Below are 24865 nucleotides of genomic sequence, written 5' to 3'. Positions count from 1 at the left end.
CATTTTAGAAATAATTAAGCAAACAGAAACTATTTTACAAAACCTGTGCATACATAGTATCTGCAATCATTAATATATGTAATTTTTAAACTAGTTAAAAGTTAATTTAAAGTATTTTCTGGTGAATATTATACTTAATTTAAATGAATAGAAGTATGGCTTACACAATTGGGAAATGGTGTGAACTAAAATAAAAATAAATGTACTAAAAAATCCCATATCAATGAAGAAGTCACTTATATTATATTGTATTATTAGCTGAAAGTTGTTTATTTTATAACTATAAACGATTTGACTTTATCTATTAAAATATAAGTATTAATTGCAAAAAATGTAACACTATATATAAATTATGTTATTAACTAAGAATTTATTCAATAATGCTTAATAGTTCATAATAATGATAACAGATAATTATCATAGATAATAGTAATAACTAATGGCCTATTAGCTGATGTTCCTAGGATGAATAGTAAAAACAAAGTAGGTCCATTGGTGTATATTTCTCTTGTATTATATTTGTTCAACGAACTAATATTAAAGATACTGCCGCCTGTTTTGTGTTGACTTATTGTATTATTAATTATTATTTTTATAGTTGTGTTATTTTTGTATAAATGGATTATATATTTATATGTATATCTAAAACTGATGTATTTTTTCTGTAGGTTCTATATTATATCATTAATTTCTTAACGACCCAATATAAAACTGAAATGTATAATTATAAATTATAAACTTATAACACAATATTTTATGTATACATGTGTTCATTTTTATATTTAATTTTTTTCTGGGCTTTTTTTTGCGGTTCACAAATTATAATAATGGTATCCTCCAAAAAAAATTGCAAAAAAAAAACAGCCAGCTGAAAAAAACAATAAAGCTATAGGTTTTATACTTTATATAAAGTGTAGTGAAAGTATATAAACGTCTAAAATTCGGATACCTATAAATATATACACATCATATATTATTCACATTAAGATTAATAGAATAATATTTCAAATACCTACACATATACATATCACACTATCGCTTTTTTGGGGTATAATCCATTATAATATACATTTATCGATATTTCAATATTGTATAAGTTGCGTGTAGTTGTGATGTCCGATTGCATATCAATATTTTCTTCTGTAAGTTAATATATTTTCCATATTATATGAAAGGAATGTAGAAGTGTTGAAGGTAAAAAGTTTGGTTAAATAATGTTTAGTTCTAGCCGTTTAACACTACCTATATGTTATGATAGCGAATTCAACTTGATGTACATTTAAGTAATAAAGCTATTGTAGTTGCAATCGCTATTATTTAATTAACACAATTTTAAAAAAGTTGACTGAATAATAACACATAAAATATATATATACCTTTTGGCTATTATTACCTATATATTTTTCATAACCCGGAACATAATTTAATATACAACCTTGATATAACCCTATCAAGGGTGGATCCGGGGGGGGGGAAAGTGTCTTTCTTGTTCACAAAAAAAATAAATATATTTTATGTATACTTTAATCATATAATTCATAATAAATTGGATAAGTTATCGATGCGTCCTACATTCAACATCGGTAGTTCATAATATATTTTACCTCATTTCATTGTTTGAAAAAATAGAATGGTTCAATTTTGATGATTTCATTAATAAATTCATAGATAGCGCTATGTATTCTTTATTGTAAAATATACATTAATATGTTATGAATTTATGATAATATTTTATACCTACAATATGTTGTAATATTGAAATTGTAACAGTGTATAACAACTATAACTAATTATTTATTATTATTATTATTATTAATTAAATAATGTTCGATACTTGGACAGATACCAGAAAGTGTTCACAAAGGGTACTTTTAAATGAAATATGTTGCAAACCTAATAAATATAAATGCTGGTATTTATTCTAAATATGACTCAAAATAATTTTATTTTTTCATACAATATTTTTCCTATTTACTATAACTTTTTCAAAATAATAATAATTTCATTTGTTTAATGCAATAGTCTAACCATTCAGGTTGCTTTTTTTGGTTTTCTTGTCATCTTCGATGTCAGATTTAACACTAGCAGTGGACTTTTGGATAGCTTCATCGGTCAACCGAAATGAGTCCATTAATAAATTAGTACCATGTTCGATAGCCTCAGTGGCTTCCTTGTTCCATTCAACGATCGGGTTTTGGATCATGGTCTTAAAATTTGAATGATCGTCAAGCATGACTTGTGTTCTCCCAGCCATTAGATCCTCCAAATGATGTTTCATAACTCGAAATGTTTCCAGTTTTTGGCAAACAGCAGACTAAAATATAAACGATAAATGTTTGATTTAATGCTTACGCGTTAGAAGCAACAACCTATATAATACATACCTACCTAGTCAAATATTTTATCTTACAAATGTATTACGATCCGTTTATCGTAGAGACCTGATTATAAGTTATTACTATCTGCAGATGGTCTTATAACATACATGTAAGACACTACTAATTAAATACTAAACCACATAATTATTTGATTATTTAAACATTTTATTTTTATTACTGTTTGGCGATTCCCTCCCCCCTCCTCACTGCGTGAAAGTAATAATTATTGAAGTTATAATGATATACTTATAGTGAAGGGAATGTAATGCTCCATGGGAATAAGGATAAATGTTCAAGGCTCTTGTCCCAGTTTTATTTTGATCGTCAAAAAAAATGTAAGTATTTGAATCTTTTTAAATTAGTATCATACACTATAGATATCGGACATTATACAAATCTGTAAAGACCCGTTACTTTCATTAATAAGTGATACAATTAATAATGTTATTAATGGAATTACTCTAATCGATATTCACACAAAACAGTTACAAAATTCCTTTACCTTTCCAATGACCAAATTGAAAAAAAAAACAGTAAACAAGTTATAAAATGTTTACCGTTATTAATGTAGTCTGATAATAGTCAAAAATGCATATCCCCCTCGACCCTTTTATTAAAGCTGATCACACCACTGCTATCCTGCAATACGTATGGATAACATCCATGCATACGTGTAACAAACATTCGTCCGCAATTTGTAATTTTGTGGTTGAACAATATTAATCATCATGTTCCCTTAATAGTTGATATTTTGGTGTAATTAAAGAGCATAAGACAAATAAGATCATATATTATTGTACTATATTATCATGTATAATTAAAGCTAATGTATAAAATGGGCATTTGATCAAAATAGTTGTACAATTCACTTAAGGTAAATAATTTGTTAATTGTGGTAGATAAACCGGTACGTTATTTTAAATTGAACTGCATACTATAATGTATACTTAAAGGTAATATTATGTAATATTGATATGCATCTGCGATTGGTGCATCATTGGTATGGGATTGGTTGCGATTGGAAAATTCATTTCCATTCGTATAAACATTATGAGGCGATGTCTAAACAGTAATTAATAATTTGTACCACCATATTATTATCGTTAGGTATAAGCCGTGTCTAAATAATAATATACAACCAAAGTATAATACGAGTGGAATATTACATTCACCGTGGGTATGCTATAGGAATTTAAAGCTAAGTCACAGATATTCACAAAAATAATATGGTATTTTACAAAAATATTGTAAAACAGTATATTATTAATAATTATTAATTAAAAATCACAATGTACATTTAGTTCAATTATTAGTCGACGGACAATGTCTTGGTATAAAATGATATTATAATAGTACCAATATAAAATATGATGACGTATAATCTCGATCAATGTTATGTAACGTGAAATAATTAATATTATAATGTTATTATGATTATCATTGTTGGTTCGGCCGTCGCTGCGGCTTTTGTTGTTGCTGGGCCTTGTCGACAGCCGCCTTGGCCCGGTCGGCCGTCTCGTTGATGACGTCGGACGCGTACTCGAACACCGCCTTGCCCTCCGAGCCGACGGCCCGGAGCAGGCTGTCTAGTGCGTTGCTGATCCTCCGGTCGCCGCCGACGTCGTCCCGGTCGTCGCCGCTGACCGTGCGCCGTATGTCGCTCACGGTCGACTGCAGTTTGTGTATGGTCTCGTCCATCACCTTCTTGGCCGCGGCCACGGTGCGTCCTTTGGTCTCCTGCAGGCGCCCCAGCGCGTGGTCACCCGACGGCAGTTTCTTCTCCGTCACGTGCAACCCGCCAGCGGCGCCGCCGACTTCCGACACGGGCTTGGTGACGCTCGGCTGGAGGCGGCTCAGCACGGACACAGTTTTCCCCGCCGCGGCCCCCGCCCCGTCGAGCGTCTCGGACGCCTGCATTTTGACGCTGTCCATTACGCCCGACACTCGGTCCATCAACGACGGTGCCAACGTAACGGCCTCACCAACGTCCACGACACTGCCTCCAACACCGCCGTCGACGCCTTCGTCATCGTTCCCGCTGGCGGACGCGGCCGTCGCATTCTAAGGAAAAAACCATAACAGTAGTGCCACAACTACGTTTTGTGGGCCTCGGTGCGAAAAATCATTGGGAGGCCCCATTGTCATTATATACATTACAAAATCTTATTTTTATCAGATCAAAAATATTTTACGATGTTAATGGCACATTCAATAATCTTAAATCAAAATTTATGTTTGATATCTGATCTGAGCGATGAATCTATTGGGGTTTCAATGTGTGTGTGAGGGTGGATTTTTTGTGTCTGTCTTCACCTCTTTGAGTTGTATAACAATGTTTCAATATTCAACTCTGAGGGTAGTTTCTGGAAGTAAATCAGACCTAGTCGTTACTTTTGGGTGCTGTGCCATAATAAAATGCTAAGCCGTGCACCAAAGCCCACCAATTTTTGGTCGGCTTACATCTTTTTTCGTGCAAGCGATAAATCACAATTTTAGGTCTCTACTGGGATAGATTATTGTCTTTAAAGTTACTTTAAAGATGCGTCGTTTTTGGACATATTATTAAAAATTTGATCAGATCCATAGTGTTCAACACGAAACAATTGATATGAGCTCATTAAAGCTCTCGTGCAAAATTGCTTAACAAAAAAATTGTCAACGTTTTTAGATTATGAGAGAAATGATGAACTTATAGATTTCACAATAATTTGTATTTTTTTCCGTCCATCATCGCCATTTATGACATTTAAATTTGAAGTAAACTTAAGATATAGTTTTTGGTAGAAAACTGGATCTAATTTAATCTTAGGGGAACAAAATTTAAAAGTAATGAACCTACTTGAGGTACTTGACCTACTTTTGAAAACAACAGAGAAAATAAAATTTAGAAAAAACAGACATTTATACGCAAACTAAAAAGTATTCAACAAAATTGATTTTGTGTTTTTGGTGTAACTCAAAAGCAATTGACCCTAAATATTTGAACTTTTTGTCAAATGTTTATAAAGTGGAACCTCGATAAATCGAAATTCAACGGAAATGCAATTTTTTCTACTTACCGAGGTTTTAGACTTACCAAGGTTTTAGAAAAAATTCAACTTAAAGAGTTTTGAAAATGTATGTAGGTAGGTATTAAAGTTTTTAATTATTATACACATACAGTATAAAAAAATGTAATTATATAAGTTACTTAAATAACAAAAAGTATTACAAAAAAAAATACATTAAAGGATTTATTTTATCATTGTATTCAAATTTGACACATACATTTACAGTGACTTACTCAATGACGAGGTACAAACTCGAGTATTCTTAGTGTACAGCAGAGAGGTTACCTATAGCTACTGTTTCTATTTTTAAAATCAAATTTATAATATAATCATTTACAAACGAGGTTACTTACGACGAGGCGTATCTGCCTATTATATACCTATATATTCCAGATGATATAAATATGACAAATTACTAATTTTGATTACAAATGTTCATACACTTCTCAAGACGATTTAAATGTCTAAAAAATAATGTATTTGCAAATCAACTCTATCGGTAATTGATATTGTTTAGATACTGTTTTCAGGTACTTTTAACATATTATTTACAGCCTTGATAGAAATTAATAGTCAATAAATGGTGGTAAACGTTAGTGGTGTTTTTTACTGTTATTGTATTTCAATGCGTAACTTATCGTTGCTTGTACATATAATATATACCTGTGAAAAAAGCCTTGACCAACTAGTATTATTTGTGGTTAAAAATATTTTCATAAATTCATCAGAAATATTAAAATGCCTATTAATAGTAATTCGTATAGCATAGACTCCAATATTAAAAATTTTTATAAATCCATTAATAAAAAATCTTAACATGTAGGTATAGGTATTGCATAATATATTTACTAGCACTAAACCGTATCAAATAACTTATACATAAATATTCAATATTGATAATTTTGTTTAATATTAATTAATTTCATCATATAATAAACATAAAAATAATTCATAAGTCAATATGATTGAAATGTGGCTAAAAGTATTCATATTTTTTAGTCAATTATATTTTCAAACATCACTCTCAATATATGCATAACAACGTTTTTGACTTTTGTTATTTAATTTCAACAATGTATTGTATTTGATCACACGGCTCAATAAAAAATGATAACCAACAACTATTGTTAAGTTGTATTGTCGAACTGAGAACATTTTAGTGACCGTATAAGGGACAATAATTCTATACTCAATTGATTTGTTTGTCATCGGTTTGTCGAACATGATTGTCCTTAATTGAATATAAACGTGCTACAGACGCAACTACGGAAGCCCCCTTTATTCAGTTGTTGCGTTTGTATGTATTGTATACTCTCAAAATATGATAAGTGATAACCTTCTTGCCATACACGATGTTTTAACTTTGCGATTTTGAATCAGAAATCGTTTCACGGTTGTATAGTCGTACTCTATCATCGTTGACAATATTCCAAAAACGCGAACCTGACAATAAATACCTAAACAAACATTTTAATCAACCCCGCTGCTACCTGGTAACACGCGCGGTTAGAACCAACCGTTAAATATCAAATATATCATGGTAGTACTATTTACTATTATTCTACCCAACCCACGTTATCTATGTATAAACCAGAAGTATTTAAAAAGTGTCTGTATACATTGTATTGTAATTGTTGATAAGTATAACGCTCAATAAGAATAGAATGAAAAACATATACATAAAAAAAAAAATATAGTAAAATATTTTTTCATCAGGATTATTATATGCGATTGCATACTTGGCACAAACTATAGCTATATTATGCACGGTAATTTTACTTGTATAAATAAGGTATATAATATGAATAATAAAGTAATTTGAAGTTATGATATTATTATTTTTCTTCTTGAATGCTCTAGCTTAACAATACGTCAGTACAATTTCGTGATAATTTAACATTTTGGTTTCAAACAATCGTATATTAAATCGACAATAATATACCTAGTCCTTTGCATGTTTGTGTTTGACGAAAAAATATTGTTGACGTGAAACATAAGTTTCAATAATAATATAATCGTCGAGTGTTAGAGGTGCAGGTTATTTTTTATTGAACATTAATTGCAGTTAACTCAAAATCGAAGGTATACACTTTTTTTGAAATAAAATCTAACCATCGTCGTTGAATCCTTAACAGATAATAATAGTTATAATAATAATAAATAACAACTTAAAAAATAGTATTTAGATATTTCACGTTTTCGTCAAATGGTATTGACTATTTTTACAACAGACAATAATTTAAATACATGTAGCTAATACAAACATAAACATTTGTGCGTAATACAATATATTATTATGATTCACACTATATAATATTGATTATTAGATCATGGTCAACGTCCATCATAATATACAAATGGACATTGCAAACATTTCAACCCGAACAAATGGTTTCATTTCTACATCTAGAGCAACATGTGAGTCATTAGTCATGACATATTATATAATACTATATCGATAATACTGTCGATGAATGATTTGAGTAATCCGTCAGTGCAGTGTGAAGAAGGGCCTTCTTCCCTGCAGGATGTTCAATCGTTTCCTCATCGAACGCATTCTAGCCAGGTTTCTTCTCCTGTAGCCGTTCAGCACAGGGTTGAATCTTATCCTTCTCGCGCTTGCCAAAAAGGGTTTCGTTGTAATCAGCCTCGGTTTGAAAAGCAAATCCATCGTATGTTTTCCGATGGCCAATGCTTGCTGCAATACATTCTGTACCAGTGAAGATAGTTGCTGAACCGCCGAACTTTCTACTTGCTGCGAACAATATAATATAACGTCGTCATAACACAATAACGCCATGTGAATCGCACGTCACATCAACTTCTCGGAGCGGCGGCTCCATTTAAAACCTCCTTCGTCGACTAGACTAGACCTTGGAGTGTGCGTGCCTACCACTGAACTACCGCTGTACAACCGCATCCCTGTTATAATATAATGTGTTGGATATGAATACTGCAACACAGATGTACATCGACTAGTGCCACCAGCCTAACCTAACTCTACGATCAGATGGAAGAAAGTTTGAAAATCACAATTCTAGAAACACAACGTGTACAAAAGATCCAAATGCCGAATGTTATTCAATGGTGTGGTATCAAATGTATAGATTAAAACGGTTTCGCTAGATTATTACCGCAATGTGTAGTTCAACTATAATAATAAAGTGGCTCACACGGTGTAGTTAACGACGAAATCGAGTTTTGAGAACACACGACCCAGTTGTTCGTAGTTGGTACTCGGTTGCAGTTACGTAATATGATTAGTTTATTAAGAATGATTATCGTTATTCGTTTCATTGTGAAGTTATCACTACTGACCTACTAATTTGTGTTAAAGGCTAAAATTATAGATACTGGTGTAGATAAGTAAAAATAGCATCGACTAAAAAGTAATTTTCGAAGAAAATTCAGAATTTTCCAGAATCATAAAAACTTCTATCTAAGAAATAATTTATTTTTCGAAGATCGATTATTGGATGTAAGCACGAGCATTATACACAATTTATTAAATGAGATTAATCCTAAAACGAATTTTAATTAAATCTTGAGGAAATAGCTAACGTTCTAAAGTTTAAAATGCCTGGAATATTGTTATTTTAAGTAGGCATAAAAATTTATAGCTAATATTTTCGGAAATTTATTCAAATAAATAATTGAATTAAAAAAATTGACAATATCGCGTTATACACCTATGCAATTTGTTTAAAGTAAGAAATAATAATAACGTAGTAGGTATAGTAAATGTATATATTTGAAGTTTATAGCTTTGGGATTTTTCTGAATTTTAAAATAAAAAACTGAAATTAAATAGATATGGACTTATTAGTTTGTTTACTTTTGTAACCATATTGTAAGGTCTGGGTCTCCACCAGTCTCGATACACGAATATAAATATTAGCAGGTTAAGTGTATATTTAGTTAAAAGTTGTTAAATATAGACAGAACTCGTACCTTATCAAAGGCGTAGTTCATTACGATTAACTCAAGGCGCACTAGGAATTTTGTTTTTGTTTAAATTGCTCTACAAATTTCTGCGTTATCTCACGATATAATGTTACAATTACATAATACTATAAAGAAAATTGTAAAACTGTACTACGATAACAACGCATATTATTATAGATACATTTTATTTTCACGCACATAGACTATAGGTAATGAGTATGTGATACAAGTGTCCAATTATTATTAAATAAATTATGAAATATTATAGATACTGCAGTTTACAAAAAGCGAATACGTTAGTTGAATATGTACCTATATTATGTCTCTACGTTTCACTGTTTACCATACGACGACGGTCATATTTCGTACGCATGACTATTCTTCAGTGTGTTGTCTATAGATGACAAAAAGTGAAAAAAAGTGAAAAAGTGAAAAAAGTGAATTCATGATATATAATCTACGTAATATAATATTCACAGCATAGTGAATTGCTAAATTTTTTTATCTTGAACACTTTTCTTATTAGGCGTAATAAGAATATTTGCATTACAATTATAAACATAATATGAATGAACAACTAATATGTTATGCGATACAAGTTTCGGTACCTATCTACACAAACTCGGATTGATATTAACTCAGAAGCAACAAGTATGTTTAGGTCCTATCATTAAACGATACACTTTTCTAATCACAAGAAACTTAATGAATAATTCGATACTGCCGAACAAGAGATAGTCCAGGAATGTTACTAAAAGCTGACTTCAAATTTGAAAGTTTAAACTAAACAATTGTACAGAACTAATGGCCTATGCAGCCAGAGTTAATTTTGGATCAATACAAATTAAATAAAATTAAATAATTGAAAGCATTTGAATATCGTTTTTCGACACCGGGCTTTTTTAAATATGTTCTGTAGATGTTTATTTTAATAGTTCAAGATTTGTTTTTGTTATTTTGATTTTTACGAATAGGTACCTACTACAACTTAAGTATGAAAAAATGTATATTCTAATACTTTTTGCCGTTTTCCAAGGTTTAACATTAGTGTTTAATGATGCATTGATACTTTTCGAGATTTTTTTTAATACGTTATTGCTTTGTTATAATTATTATATTCAATTGTCCTTCAATATCTAAAAAAAAATATTTCATATGGGTACGTTATCGTTTATAATAATAATCCATGGTAAACGAAAATTCTATTAGTGGGCTCTTGAACTTTGAGGTAGATTTACTTTATCTTTTCTTATATGACAGGTTCAAAACCGTTAAAAATGAATGAAGTGTATAAATGTATAATAATTATTCATTTGGTTATTTTTGTGATACACCGCCAAAATATAATGGGATCGATATTAAAACGTTGTACAGTCTCGTTCAATTGGCATATGATATAGTTAAGACGAAACTCACAAACGTGAAATTTCGTATACAGCATAAATTGACGGTCATCAACTCATAAAACATTGTTGTAAATGAACACAAATATAATGCCATGAATTATGCAAAATTGTTATTCGTATTAGAATTCTGAGAAATAAATTTAATGGTTGTATTATGTAGAATTTCGCGTAGGTACCTACCTATACATGTAATTTTAATTCGTTTGCATCTTTTCACCATAAAATATTTAATGAGTTCGTAATAAATAATAATATTCCATCGTAGATAAAGACCGTCGAAAGAGAAAATTCAGAAAAATAATGTATATAAATAGTGAGTATAACACAATAGGTGTTATTTTTATTGTAATTTTTAGTTGCGCTTACGTGTAGGACGGACATGGTTAAGGCGATCACCAGGAAACCACTCAGCAAACGACGGGAAGCGATCATAGTTTTTTTTCTTCTCCTGAGGACGGGTGTAAAAACAATAAAACCAAATATATTATTAATTCATTTACGTTACCTATCAACCGTGCGTGTCGACTGAAGACTAAACAGATCGTTTTCTGACCGTGTACGGTATTTGATGGATTTCGTTATAATATTATAATATTATATAGATTAGGTACTTTACGCGTCCATCGTCATTCGACTATCTGACGGGATAAGATAAAACAAACAAAAAAAAAACAACAAACGATTTATCACTATATAATAGTATGTATATCATACCGATATAACATGTTGTTTGTTAAACAATGTCCAATTGTTATGTTGTTTGTACGGCGATTTCAACAGTGTCTGGTACCATATTGATTGTGTGAACTATATGACCAATGCTGGTGTGATAATATATGTACGTATTGTGATTTGTGGAGAAATGTGTAGAAATAACTATGATTATTGCACTCTGATCAAACATTTTTTTTTTCATACAATGTGCAACAATATAATTGAAAGTGTACGCGAAAAACAACATTATAACATAATTTTATCAAGGATTTAAGTATAACTACACACCAATACCCGATGTTTATAATTTATGCTTACAATATAATATAATGTACCAACCGCGAGTGCACTAATTGGCAATACCTAATTGCATTGTTGTTTTATGCACTTATGTATTATGTTTTTTAAACAATTATTATTGTGCAGTTCAAACTTTAAAAATTGAAATAATTATTAACTCGCCAAGTGACGAGTTCTTCTAGCAGTTCTAGGTACTGATAACCTAGTGCACATTTAAGTTTTTTTTGAATTGTTAAAGAAAATTCATATTTAATTGAAATAACAGTTTTAAAAAATTCTATTGTTTTATTTTATTATATTGTAAGAACACACTGTACACGTTGTGTTCTTGGAATTTGTTCATCGACCTCATTCGTAAATATTGTATTATGTATACAGCAATTATTCTCTGTAGTGAAATGTGAAATGTTTATTGTGTCTTGACAGTTGTTTAGCTTGACACAGGACATACAAACCATAATTAATGATGATTTTTATGAAATTCTTAATATTTTTGACAAATATAATGTATGTTTATACATTTTTTAATCCAGTTTATTCAATATACATTCATAAGAAATAGAGAGTTTATTCAGTTCATTTAAAAATTATTTAAAAATTAATATCCTAGTGATTATTTTATTTATACATCCTCGATAATGCTAAACATTATAGTATGGGATCGCACTACCGGACGAAATAATTAAAATAATATTTATGAGTGATGCATAGGTATTGTTTTCAATTGCATAATATTACATAGTGACAGCAATTTTTTTTTAAGAAAAAGATTGTTAACTGATTTATAACATTTGTTTCTACCAATTTAATGTACTCGGTACATCAGTGGCACTGAATTCTTAGGTGTTAAAAGTGGGGTGAAAACCAAATTACTCAGAAGTTTTTTTTTTATTGAGTGGGTAGGTCGCCGAGTGGTTATAAGTGATTTATGGTATTTTAACATGATTAGATGACACTTAAGAATAATGCCATAAGTATATAGTATAATAATAGTATGGCAGGCTACAAAAATTATTTTTAAATTGTTGAGGGTTATCTAGCATTTTTTTTAGAGCATGAAATGTGGATATGGATCGGCGCCACTGGATGTAAATTTTAATGTACCTTAAAGTCCTTTTATAGAAACAGCATAATTCAAATAAATAAATTTGGCTTTTAAATTGAGTGAACAAAAGCGAAGTATAATGATTGCACAATAATAAATAAACTAAATTATTGAAATAATACGTACGGATATAAACAAAATACACTTCAAATTTGTAGATATCGAAATTCTAATTAGTCTGTAGACTATCTTACAGGACTTTAGACTTTCTTGTTTCTTGTATGGCTATTAATATTATGACGTAATACGAAATGAGTCATACATTAACTTTTAGTTGTTTGTGCAGATTTGTAGGACACAATATCCATTTTGTACATATTTTGCATGTATTATTATGGAACGTTTTCGTCCATGTTAACGGTTCGTTCAAAAACAAAAGGTCTATGCTGAAATACAAAAACTACTTTTGAATTTTAAATAGAAATAAATACGTAAATATATTTTGTTGAAAAAAATCTTGCAATATTATATCAAATTTAAAGAATACGCATATTATAGTAATAGTATAAAACTAAATAGAGAGTAATATTAATATTAATAATATTGACAATATTAATAGTATTAACATTGTCTGTTTATGCTTATCGTGCTAACAGATAATACGTTTAAATAATACGTTTAAATTTACTGGAGATGTATTATATATAAGACTTAAAAATGGAAAACGGACCACCGCAGAACGCGTGTTGCACGTTTACAAGACGATCACTTAATATGTATAAACACATCTGTCTAAATGTCTTAATTGGTTACAAATGTCTAATTATATTGTAACACGCGTTCATGGCGGCGTCGACGGATGCTTGAGGAAGCTCACTGTTTAATACATGAAAAATGTCATATGATTATTGTACGATATAATAAATAATTATAATGTATGAAGTGTGATCGGGGAGATGTCGCATATATGACGGATCATCAATTGAGCTTTTCGGATTTCATGAAGTTCTGGGTCTTGTCCACGACAGCGTCCTTGGCCTTGTTGCCTGCGTCCTTGACGTGCTCCTCCGACGATGACTCCGGATGTCTGGGCTCGTCCTCCTCAGAGCTGGCTTTGTTGAATGTGGTCTTGACCTTGTCGATGACGCCGTTCACCAGCTTCTTGGTGCCGGCATACGCCTCCTTGCGTTTCTCGTTCAGGTTGTCCAGCGTGTCCGACGCTCCCTCCTTGACGCTGGTCACGAAACCCTTAAACTTGTCCTTGAACGAGCTGGGCGATGTAGTCTCCGGCGCGTCGGCGGGTCCGACCGAATGCTGGTGCACGTCCTCTCCTTGTTGTTGTTGACTCACATCGGCCGCGGCCAACTACACAAAACAACAAATCAACCTCATAGATACACTGGTCATATATAGATAACACTCATGTGACGGACGTGGTGCTCGTCGTACACATTAATCATTATTGTTATTGTTATTTATAAATGGGTACAACATCACGCATACGGCCCATATACCTGCAGTAATAATACACAGGGTCACGTGCTTATTTATACTGTCATCTACGTACGTTTCACCGGATTTATTTTCGCGAGGAGTAAGCGTGATTCTCACCCGGAGGTGGCAAAATATTTTTAAAATATTTTAGTTTGAGAAAACGATATATACTATATATGTATTAATTTTTTTGAAGACGATTCTTTATGATTGTAAAATGGTTTTGTAATCAATTTATTTATTGTTAGAATAACATATCATTACAAGTTGGACAAAAAAAATCAATTACATTTTAGAAGGAAAACGTGAAAATTCTGAGTACAGTCCAGTGTGTAACCTACACGTATTAATATATTTATTATAATTTATAACTCACATACATATAATATAGACACCTGCAATTGTAGTAACCAGTATTATTAGGTGATTATCATAGGCACCTACGTAGAGAAAATAAACTAAATTATAGCATATAATATTACTGGATATAGTGTTAATCAATGTGGTTACTGTAAGAAGTAAGTGCATGATATTAGATGCGTATAAGACGTGCGATAGTTACATTGAAGGTTTTCTAGTATCATTACAATATTTTATTAGTGAGTTCCACATAATATACGTGTTGAATCTCAACGGCTATAAGAGCGTCGCTGTTCGACGCGTGTGAAAACTGAAAATCGTCAATGTTTTGCCCATTTGCAGTTATGGTATTGGCATTCACGGCTTGTATTCAGTAAACATACTATAAACTGTTCTAATATACTTTTTCTCCGGTTGCATCTTTTATAGTACTGTGATAAGAACTATTAGAACACCACGACGTCTTGAATTGAAAACGCATAAACCTAACTTACCTATAACTTCATTTTGACTTTTGTATAATATATGCAGCAATGTTGTTTACTCACATTGTTATTACATAGAATCTATGTATATTATTATAGATCATTAATAGTATTATGTGTAATTCACTTAATATGTTTTATATGATAAACATTTGATATAAATTATTATAATTTTATTTAAGTATTAATTATATTCAGACAGAGAAAATACAAATTAATCTACGTTTTACTCATGATTTAAGTACCTACTGAATGGCTCATTTTATAGTGTTAGTGGATGGTTAAAAGTGATTATTATTATTTAGTATCTACATAAAATTATCGTTGATACATCAAGCTGCATTATGGAACAGTGTAAATATTTTTATACAGTATCACTTTTTTTTTCATTAGCATCAAAGCAGTCAAGTAGTATCCCGGTATTCGTTTTAAATATTATGATGTACGCATGAGTTGAGTTAGGGAACGGTGTGGTTCACTAATACACTATTATACAGTATCATAGAAGTTAGTGAGTTAGTGAGTCGTATTTCTTTGTTATACAATTATTGATTAAAAGAAATAAATTAGCATAATCTATTACAATATAAAATATTAAAATGCACTAAATTATTCACCAAAATTCTAAAACTAACTATATATTCAACGTGCAACGCTTTTATTTTACTGTAGATGTATTGACTCTTATGAAATGGTTTTTTTTTTGTATAATATTTATAAGCATAAATTAGACTATCTGAAGATAAAGATTTTATATTGTTCTCCGTGAGACTTTTATTTAGTTACATATTTGAATCATAGTTTAGATTAAAGCTACAAGGAATGTATATTGTTTTTTTATGATTGTGTAGATACACTTTTTTTACATGACTAGTGCACCAATCTTTGGATTGGAGTGTTATTTTATCATAAACAATTAATATTAAAATAATGCGAATACAAATTTGTATAATTGGTATAGGATTATACTTAAATTCATTTTATTGATAGTTATTTAATAATTACTATTAATTTATTGGGTCTACTATGTATATTATAAATATAAATTTATTGTAGTATATAATAGAAGGCCATTTAAGAGCTTCGTAGCCGACGCATTTTTAGTACAAAGTCCTTATGGTCAACAGAAAAGCTCTCATGTCTCAAGGAAATGTGTAATAGCCAGATTTCGATAATATTTTTTTTTTATCTGACAGAAAAAGTTATTAAGTTTTCAGAAGTTAGAATAAATAAATAATCACAATAACTGTTGATAATTTTGAAATGTATTTTAAAATGTGCAGACGTTATATTGTAAAGTTAATACAAAACAGTTTAAAAATAGATAGGTACTACTGTACTAGCTGAATACAAATTTCGTTTCAAATATATAAAAATATTATCTTAATCGGACTATTCTATGAAATACGAGGCATGATCGCTTTTCTAGTTAAGTCTTTATTAAACGTTGAATGAGTTCAATTATATTTTTTTCTGTGCGGCCTGTGGTATGACCATTGGTCGGTTAACAGTGTAACTAGAAATTGCTTGCTGTTTTACCCCTTAATAAATGGTTGACATCCTTAATATTATTGAAGCTGTATTTTTTATTTTTAAGCCTTTTCTTATCAGGTTAAAAATTGATTAAGTTAAATCATATTAAATGTAATAATAATATTTCCTCTCATAAGATATAAAAAAACAAAAAAACCAATTATTAATTATTCGCAAATGATAACATTTTGAAATCTTTGTCAGTACGATTTTACCATCACATTAATACATTATACGTAATATACCCATCTATCATAATTATGCTGTATTGCACTTGATTATTAGTGGATTTGATCTATTTTACTAAAAATGTTGTAAAAAATATATTATTATTATTAAACACATTATATGCGTAAAAAACTGTCTGAGCATCTGAGTTGTAACCGTTCCCGTTGTAGGTACCTATAGGTACCTGATACACTAAATACTTTTGAAGATATTTGAATTCTAAAAATATGACATTGAGTTAATCAATATACATCAATGTATGAATGCACTCAATCGTGATTCATCAGTGAATATCAGCAAGAACAAGAACAAAAACAAGAACAAGAACAACAGCAACAACAACAACCAAGCGACAACGATAAAAACAACGATAAAATTAGACTGGATACCGATTTTATTGACAATATTTTCGATTTACAGCGAAATATACTTATATATAGCGATCATCGTATACAACCGTGTACCGTAAATTGGTGGTCACGGGAAATTGAAAAATATAAAATCTCTAAGCTAAATCGCAGATATATAATATTGTATATTATACGATATATATTAAAAGCAGTTTTAATGAAAATCGGTCGTATTATATATTGTATATTATATTGCAGTCGTCAACACATCGTTTGGCCGCCGTCCGGTCGGGCTCATTTCGGATGTTTCACCGCGTAATCGTCGAACGCTTTGACAGCTTCCTGTTTGGTCAGATCGTCCGGGTTGGTCTTGGTCGAGCTGAACGAGTTCTTCAGTTTGGTGAAAGCGCCGCTGAAGAAGCTGCTCAGCTGCGACTCGACCTTTTTGGTGTTATCCGACTCTTTGACCGCTTCCTGCACTTTGTTGTAAGTGTCCGACGCGGTTTGCTTGAACGAATTCATGAACTCGGTCACCTTGCCCTTAGCCGCCTCCTGCAGACTATCCAGCCCCTGTTGTTGCGTTTCCGCCGCGCGGCTACACTAAATAATCAAAACAAACCACACGGCTTTTTTTTTGATTTTTGCTTTGTTTTTTTTTTTTTTTTTTTAATTCAAATTTCGGGTAAAAAAACCCCAACCCTCGTTTAAATTCCATACGCACGTATGATATTTTGGCTGTACAGATTTTGGCTCGTCGTAAATAAGTCACACAATGTGTATAGTTATGTACGCGAGTTCGATCGCAGGCACTCGCATGATATAATAATCGTCAAAGTTTAATGCACAAAACAGTAATATTATAGTAGCATTTATCTCTACACAACTATATGAATATTACAATATGTCAAATGATTACGCGACGCAGGACGAGATTGTTGGTTTGGCCAATATCGCTCGCCGCCGTGCGTGGGATTTCGGTCGTCGCGATTTTTTGCCGTATACATATCGCCGTGTCTCGAATTTGTCGTTTGACATGAACGCATTTTAATAATCCTACCGGAGTTTATATTCATATTGAATTATATTATTTAAATGTACGTATAAAATATTATATTGAATTGTAATATCATGGTGAATATGTTAAACAATAACGCTCTCCTCGCCATGTACACCTATATATACTATATTACATTTCGACACGTCTTATTAAATTCGAGTGTGCCGAATAATCGAAAAAAAGGAACCAATACCGAAGAAACATTTTTTTGTTTTTTTTTTTTTTTTTTTAATAGTGTTATACAACGCGTTAGCATCCATTGTTTTTTATGGTACTGTACGAAAGTCACACAAACTCAGAGCCACATTTTATACTAAAATATTATTATTTTATTATTTGGTCGCACCATATTATTAATATTGTGATTTTTTTAGTACCTTGGTATCTATAGTATTAGTGTTGTTATTGATTATTATTTTACTTGGATACCTACATAGATATACAATTATAGCTGTTATTATAATAGGTATGTTTTACTAACATTACACGGTACATACAATACGTGCATTACATAATCGTTGGGCTCTTGCCTCTTGAACAGTTTAATTTGCATTTGATTTACGGAATGTGATTATGATAATAATGTCTTGTTTTATACCGATACCTAATTGTGATTGAAAGGTTTGAGTAAATGTTTGGCTTTTGCACCAAACAATGTCTCAGTATTAACTATAGGTGCCCATCATAGGTACTCTTAGTATCTCTTATCGTTCCTAAATGTATCTTAAAATATTTTTTTTTTGCTTAACCCCTAGACTGATGTAGGACGATATCAGATAATAATTGAATTTAAAAACGACACATATACTTAGTTTTGCCTGGGTGGGAGTGATCGGAGCTCCAAAAAAATTGTCTCTTCCCCACATTGTTAACACCGTTCGGCAGTCCATACTTGTTTCGTTATAATATGGTTATAAGTGTAGGTATTTAATTTTACTTCTAGCTGCTAGGTTCTACTTCTAATCACCGACTACTAATTATATTTACGAAAAATAAATATATAACTCGAGAAATGAGAATGGTATGAATGAGTGCGAATTAAAATCACGAAATGTATTCACTTATATTGTTTTCGCTGTTAAATCATTTCACTATTTTAACTTTCACGAATCTATCATAGATTTTATATTAATTATTCATATAAAGTATTGTTATATTACGAATGAATTATCAGTATACATATTGGTTTAGGCGGTACACTGAATGGCAAATTTTATGTGCATATTGTGTTCCACTGTTCCTATTATATCTGCAATCTGTTATTTTGCACTGTGAAACTGACCAATCAAAAAATTAACTGAATAAATTACATATTTGAATTTTAACTTATATCGGAAATTAATGATTCAGCTATGAAGGCACCTGACAACATAATATTACCTAGCAGTTATTAACATTATGTCTTTACATATTTTATGTACAGAGTATTAATATTACATATTATTTATTTTTGTAACGATAAGCCATAATCATCTTAACAATTTTTATTGTGACATTTATAGTAGCTTAATTTTGAGATTAAGTTATCAAATTTTGTATTTCATTAGTTTTATTTTGTCAGTGAACTTAGAAATGAACTTTTCTATACTAAATACATTTTACATGAACTTTAATATTTTACACGTAACATGTGCGTTTAACTATTTCGTATACAATCATATTAATTGATTTATGACTATTATAAATCAAGAAATAAAAAAAAAAAATTCAGATTAGTTGGGCTGCGAAGTTTGTTCCATCTGTCTTTCACACTTGCATCATAGTATTAACCTTTACGTCCCGTCAATACGAACAATGTAATAAAGAGATAAATATTTTTAAGAATAAAATAGATTATAATTTACCATGTTATGTATAGGTACATGAGGAAGATCAAGTCACTATTTGGAATTTCACTATCTAATTTCAAAAATTGTATTAAATTGAAAAAGTAACTCGATAAAATGCACACTTGCACTACCTACTTAATACTGAATATTTAATTGCTCATTTTACTGTATCCGATTCCCTTAAGATTACACATCTGATTATAAATCTGCAATTATTTTGGGTAAAATTAATTTAAATGCGTACGAGATAGAACAATATTTATAAAATCAATTGGAATCAGAAGTTCCCTATATACATATATATATATGCTTAAAGCTGGTACGTTGTTTTTATATGATCGTGATTGTAGCAATTTCGATTTGAAGATTTAAAATTGCATACATTTTTTTTACAATATACTTATATTTATACGAAAAAAAAACATCCCGACAATTTCAGAGATTACGTGTGGTCGATTTTTCAGTTTGTTTTATATGCAGCAAATGAATTAATTCCAACCGATTTACAATGCGCCGTTCCGTTCAGCCACGCATTATTATAATACCGGCTCATCGAAATATTTTGCAAATCTCGCCTCATCTGTACATCGTTTATCTCAATGTATAATTCATGAATGACAAAATTTGACTTTTTTTCGCAGATGATAAAATTATGAATAGAGATAAATCGCAGCCACCGTCGCTCGTCGTCGACTGACATAATATTTAACGTTTTGCTCCGTTGTTGAAATCGTTGGACATTGTTGCTGTTCGAAACACTGTACGTATCGAATACAAATTATGTGGAGATGTATTATTATTTTCGTTTTACTTGGTTATTTTTATACATTTCACTGATTTGGGAAGTACCTATACGTCGAATTAACATTATTCTTATATGGATGGTCAATCTTCCACTCACTCTCGACTCTCGAGTCATGCATATAATATTAGGGTATACATAATAACAATCATGATTATAGATGTATAGAATTTTTTTTTATTATTCGTTATCTTTGTTAGTTTTTCCGTAACCGTTAACCAATAACCGCCCAAACCGATTTATACAATATATTACACGGATATTATCTATTTATTTGATTTATGAGCATGATTGAGATTGTAAAATTAAACGCACAAGGTGTATTGTAGGTAGTATGAACATGCAAATTATGGAAGAATTATTTGGGTTGAAAAATCACGATTTGCTTACAATTTTTCAAATCATGTAATAGTTAATAACTATTTAATTTATTAAGGAATGCAGTGATTGAATATGTTAGATGGATACACAATTAATATACACTTTTATACCTACCTATAATATGTGTTATATTTGTATATTTCAGTGTACAGAAATACTGAGAAACACAGATATACACACACTTAATTTAATAATAATAAATTATTGGTGTGTAATGTATGTTTGCATACCTATATAATATATATATGTACAAATCATATTATAAGTGACGGCTATTATTTAGGCACTATTAAATATTTAGATGTGTCATAATATTATAATTTCTTATGGACGATGATAAGATTACTTTTGATATACCATCACATAAATAATCTTAATAGAATAGTCCATTCTGATTGCATGCAAATGTTTTTTAAATTAAATGATATGTATAATACATGCATTGTACATTTGTACATATTTTATACGATGGCCAGATTATTGTTATAAATTGACCACTTTAATAGGTGGAGACGTAGTGCGTGCTACATAATATTAAGATCTTTAATTTATGGACATTATAACAGTTAATAAACATTATGCGATTATAATTAAATTATAAAAACATCTACCACGGAACGGTTTTTTTTTGCAAATGTTTCTTATGATTTCATGATAGTTCAAAGTTCTAACCACAATGTTAATTTCCAATCGGCTAGGTAATTTTATAGTATATAATGTATTCAAGTATGGTGAATGTGGCTATGAAATGCTATTATACTCGCTATTATATAACTCTGAAAATTAATTTTTGTGGGAAAATATTACAACTATAATAGCTTTTTTTTGTTACATCTGCAGTAAAAATATTAAAATATCCCATATTTATTTAAAAGTCAACAAAAATGTACGTGAAATTTGATTACTTTCCATAAACGGTTGTGTTTGAAGTAGATATTTCTACTCCTGTTTTGTATAATTTTTGAATAATAGGAAAAGTAAAATTAGCCGTCATAAATATTTATTATAAAATCATCTCGTTGAAACATTGTTCTATTGTGAAAAATCGAATGGCAAGGTCGAACAATTTAAATACGTTATTGTTGGATATATTATAAATTATTTTATGATTGGTTAAAACTTTAAAAGTAATGATTTATTTAATGGATGTATACTGTAAACTGTTGATAAAAACCGTACCATAATATTATAATATACATTTTAGTAATGAAATATTAAAATGTAAACCATAAATTAATATATTTTGGATCAATGCTGTTCTAATTATTGCTCATAAATTCATTTAACGAATGAAAATAATAATTGGTTGATAACGATTGTTAATTTTTTTTTCTTAAGCCCGTACGATAATTCTAATAAAAAAAGAACGTGTGATAAAAGTCATATTTAAAATAATGATAATTATCATGGTCGTGCCAATCTAACAGATACGATAAAGTTTATTTGGTCAAACTCGTAGTATAATATAAAGCAGCATATTATAATTTATCGCGAGCTGAATACACTTATGTGCATGTAACATATTTATATATTTATAATAATAATTTAATAAAACTAAAAATGGTATTTATATAAACATATATTGCGTTTATTTTTTAAATTAATTAATATTTTGGCGAGTACCTATAATGTGAGTTGATAGATTTTATAATTTTTTCATACTTATTTTAAAGTAGTGCACACCTTTTTTTATATTATTAACACATGCGAGTATAGAAATCGAAGGATGGGCTTTTTGTAAGGTTTGAAGTCGAAACATATACATGTGCAATAGAGCCAACCGATAAAAAGAAAACTTCAAATTAAATCAGTCCAATCGATAAGAAAACAACAATAATAATAAAGAGATCATCTTCGTGCAAATAATGTTTGCACATAAACAGGCGCGGTTGTATGTCCACGTGACGATGGTAGCTGGACGTTCGTCTAACATTGTTTCATGTATATGTTAAACGAACACAAATATAATGCCATAAATTGTAGAATATTATTATTCAATGAAATTCGAAAAAAAATTGAATATTATGGTCATATTATGTAGAATTTAATATTATTGTATACAGAATTTTAAGTTTATTCGCGTATTTGCACAACGCACCTATCTATATAATATATTTCTGATATATTATGTAGTGCATAGCAATAGAGATCGTCTTCAACCGTACAAAAAGACCATTGGAAAAATAGCAAACGGACATAATATTGAATATTATGTACGTTTGTGGAACTGTTACAAGACATTATTATTATGGGCACATTAGCTTCGATTACCTAACCGAAACATCATTATTATCGTGCACTGCAATAATAACGATAATAATTATGGAGCTAAAATAGTATAATATGTTGTACCTATGGGATGCGTAATATACATTTTCGTTTTCAATACTCACGTCAAAAACGAGGCACACTAGTGCCGTGACGACGAGGGCTTTGATCGCGAACCTTGCCATTATTTCGATTGTTGAAAATGAAAGACGAAAAATTAAAAATCAAAACTGTCGTTGTGCAGTCGAATGTTAATAACACACACACGTATGTTCGTCTCGGAAGCAGCAGAATACACTACTACGATTAATTGCGAGCCGAGGACGGATATTATGTGGGTTAGCGAGAGAGCGTGTGCGCGTGCTTGGTGCGTGCGTGTGTTAGAGTTGAGCGTGTGTATTCGTTATGGAGTTGGGATGTGTGTGTGTGTGTGTGTGTGTGTTCGTTATAGTGTTGCTATATATATGTGTGTGTGTGATTTAAAGTTAGTGTAAGCGTATTAGAGATAGTGTAGGTGTGTGTGTGTGTGTGTGTGTGTGTGTGTGTGTGTGTGTGTGTGTGTGTGTGTGTTTTTCTGAACCCTAACACCAGGATCACGGCGGTCATGCGATTAGATATCGACGCTGAAGACCATAATATTTAATTAACGCGTAAATCGTCCGCTAGTGAGTTCGGTTAAGTATCGCTCATTATAGACCGTTGGTATCAAAAATAAAAATGAAAAATCACAGCAATACAATAAAAAATTAATAACAACAACGATGATAATGTCGACCCTATTGTATGCGCGCGGCGGAAGAGAATGTGTTTTTTTACAATTTTCGTTTGTATAATAATAACAAAATAATCACCACTACTCTACCTATATATTGTATATTATTATATTTATATTATAATATATGTTCCGTGTGTTTTTTTCATTTGATTTGATTGGTTAAACCTTGAACAGCGGCGGCTGGTATAAGAATAATATTTGTGTGTAAAAAATGGTCTCTGAGCTGATATTATCTATATACGTATATACACCATACACGTCCGTTGGTTATTCGTAGGTACCTATATTATTCAAATATAATATTATTTATGACTCATCGTGTAGTTTATTAATTTGACTCTATACCATCGGGGAAGGTCTCTCGTCGTTAGTGCAACACGCGGCTGTATGGGTAGTACAAATAGTACAATTAATACACCGCTATTCCAGTTGCCATTATTCTCTCACCTTTTGTGTTCGTCTTCG

General features: G+C 30.5%; 2 protein-coding genes across 3 annotated transcripts; both read right to left on the bottom strand.

Moving 5' to 3' along the window:
* Positions 1-3157: 3157 nt before the first annotated feature.
* On the bottom strand, positions 3158-11724 carry LOC111040657. The gene is made up of 3 exons (XM_022324643.1): positions 11285-11724; positions 11146-11227; positions 3158-4439 (listed from the first exon to the last, which is right to left on the bottom strand). Exons 2-3 carry the CDS (start codon positions 11209-11211, stop codon positions 3816-3818), a joined length of 690 nt encoding a protein of 229 aa, XP_022180335.1. The 5' UTR covers positions 11212-11227; positions 11285-11724; the 3' UTR covers positions 3158-3815.
* A 1589-nt stretch (positions 11725-13313) lies between these two features.
* Positions 13314-24077, bottom strand: LOC111040658. Of its 2 annotated transcripts, none has more exons than XM_022324644.1 (2): positions 23751-23972; positions 13314-14203 (listed from the first exon to the last, which is right to left on the bottom strand). In XM_022324644.1, the coding sequence occupies exons 1-2, from the start codon at positions 23808-23810 to the stop codon at positions 13817-13819; spliced, it is 447 nt and encodes a 148-aa protein (XP_022180336.1). In that variant the 5' UTR covers positions 23811-23972; the 3' UTR covers positions 13314-13816. The 2 variants fall into 2 exon arrangements, with proteins under 2 accessions (XP_022180336.1, XP_022180337.1); XM_022324645.1 differs by lacking the exon at positions 13314-14203 and adding an exon at positions 17314-17888 and having other exon boundaries at positions 23751-24077.
* Between the last annotated feature and the right edge of the window lie 788 nt (positions 24078-24865).

Source organism: Myzus persicae, unplaced genomic scaffold (genome assembly GCF_001856785.1).
Source record: "Myzus persicae strain clone G006 unplaced genomic scaffold, MPER_G0061.0, whole genome shotgun sequence".
Classification (NCBI taxonomy): domain Eukaryota; kingdom Metazoa; phylum Arthropoda; class Insecta; order Hemiptera; family Aphididae; genus Myzus; species Myzus persicae.
Note: the sequence above shows the minus strand (reverse complement) of the source record. Positions and strands in the feature narration are given on the sequence as shown.

Bases quoted from the DNA above. Each gene is read 5' to 3' on its own strand.
- LOC111040658 (XM_022324644.1), bottom strand. From the start codon at position 23,810: ATGGCAAGGTTCGCGATCAAAGCCCTCGTCGTCACGGCACTAGTGTGC. The intron at 14,204-23,750 runs GTGAGTATTGAA...TGTTTTGTGTAG, and splicing joins TAGTGTGCCTCGTTTTTGAC to TTGGCCGCGGCCGATGTGAG.
- LOC111040657 (XM_022324643.1), bottom strand. From the start codon at position 11,211: ATGATCGCTTCCCGTCGTTTGCTGAGTGGTTTCCTGGTGATCGCCTTA. The intron at 4,440-11,145 runs GTAAGCGCAACT...TTTTTTCCTTAG, and splicing joins TAACCATGTCCGTCCTACAC to AATGCGACGGCCGCGTCCGC.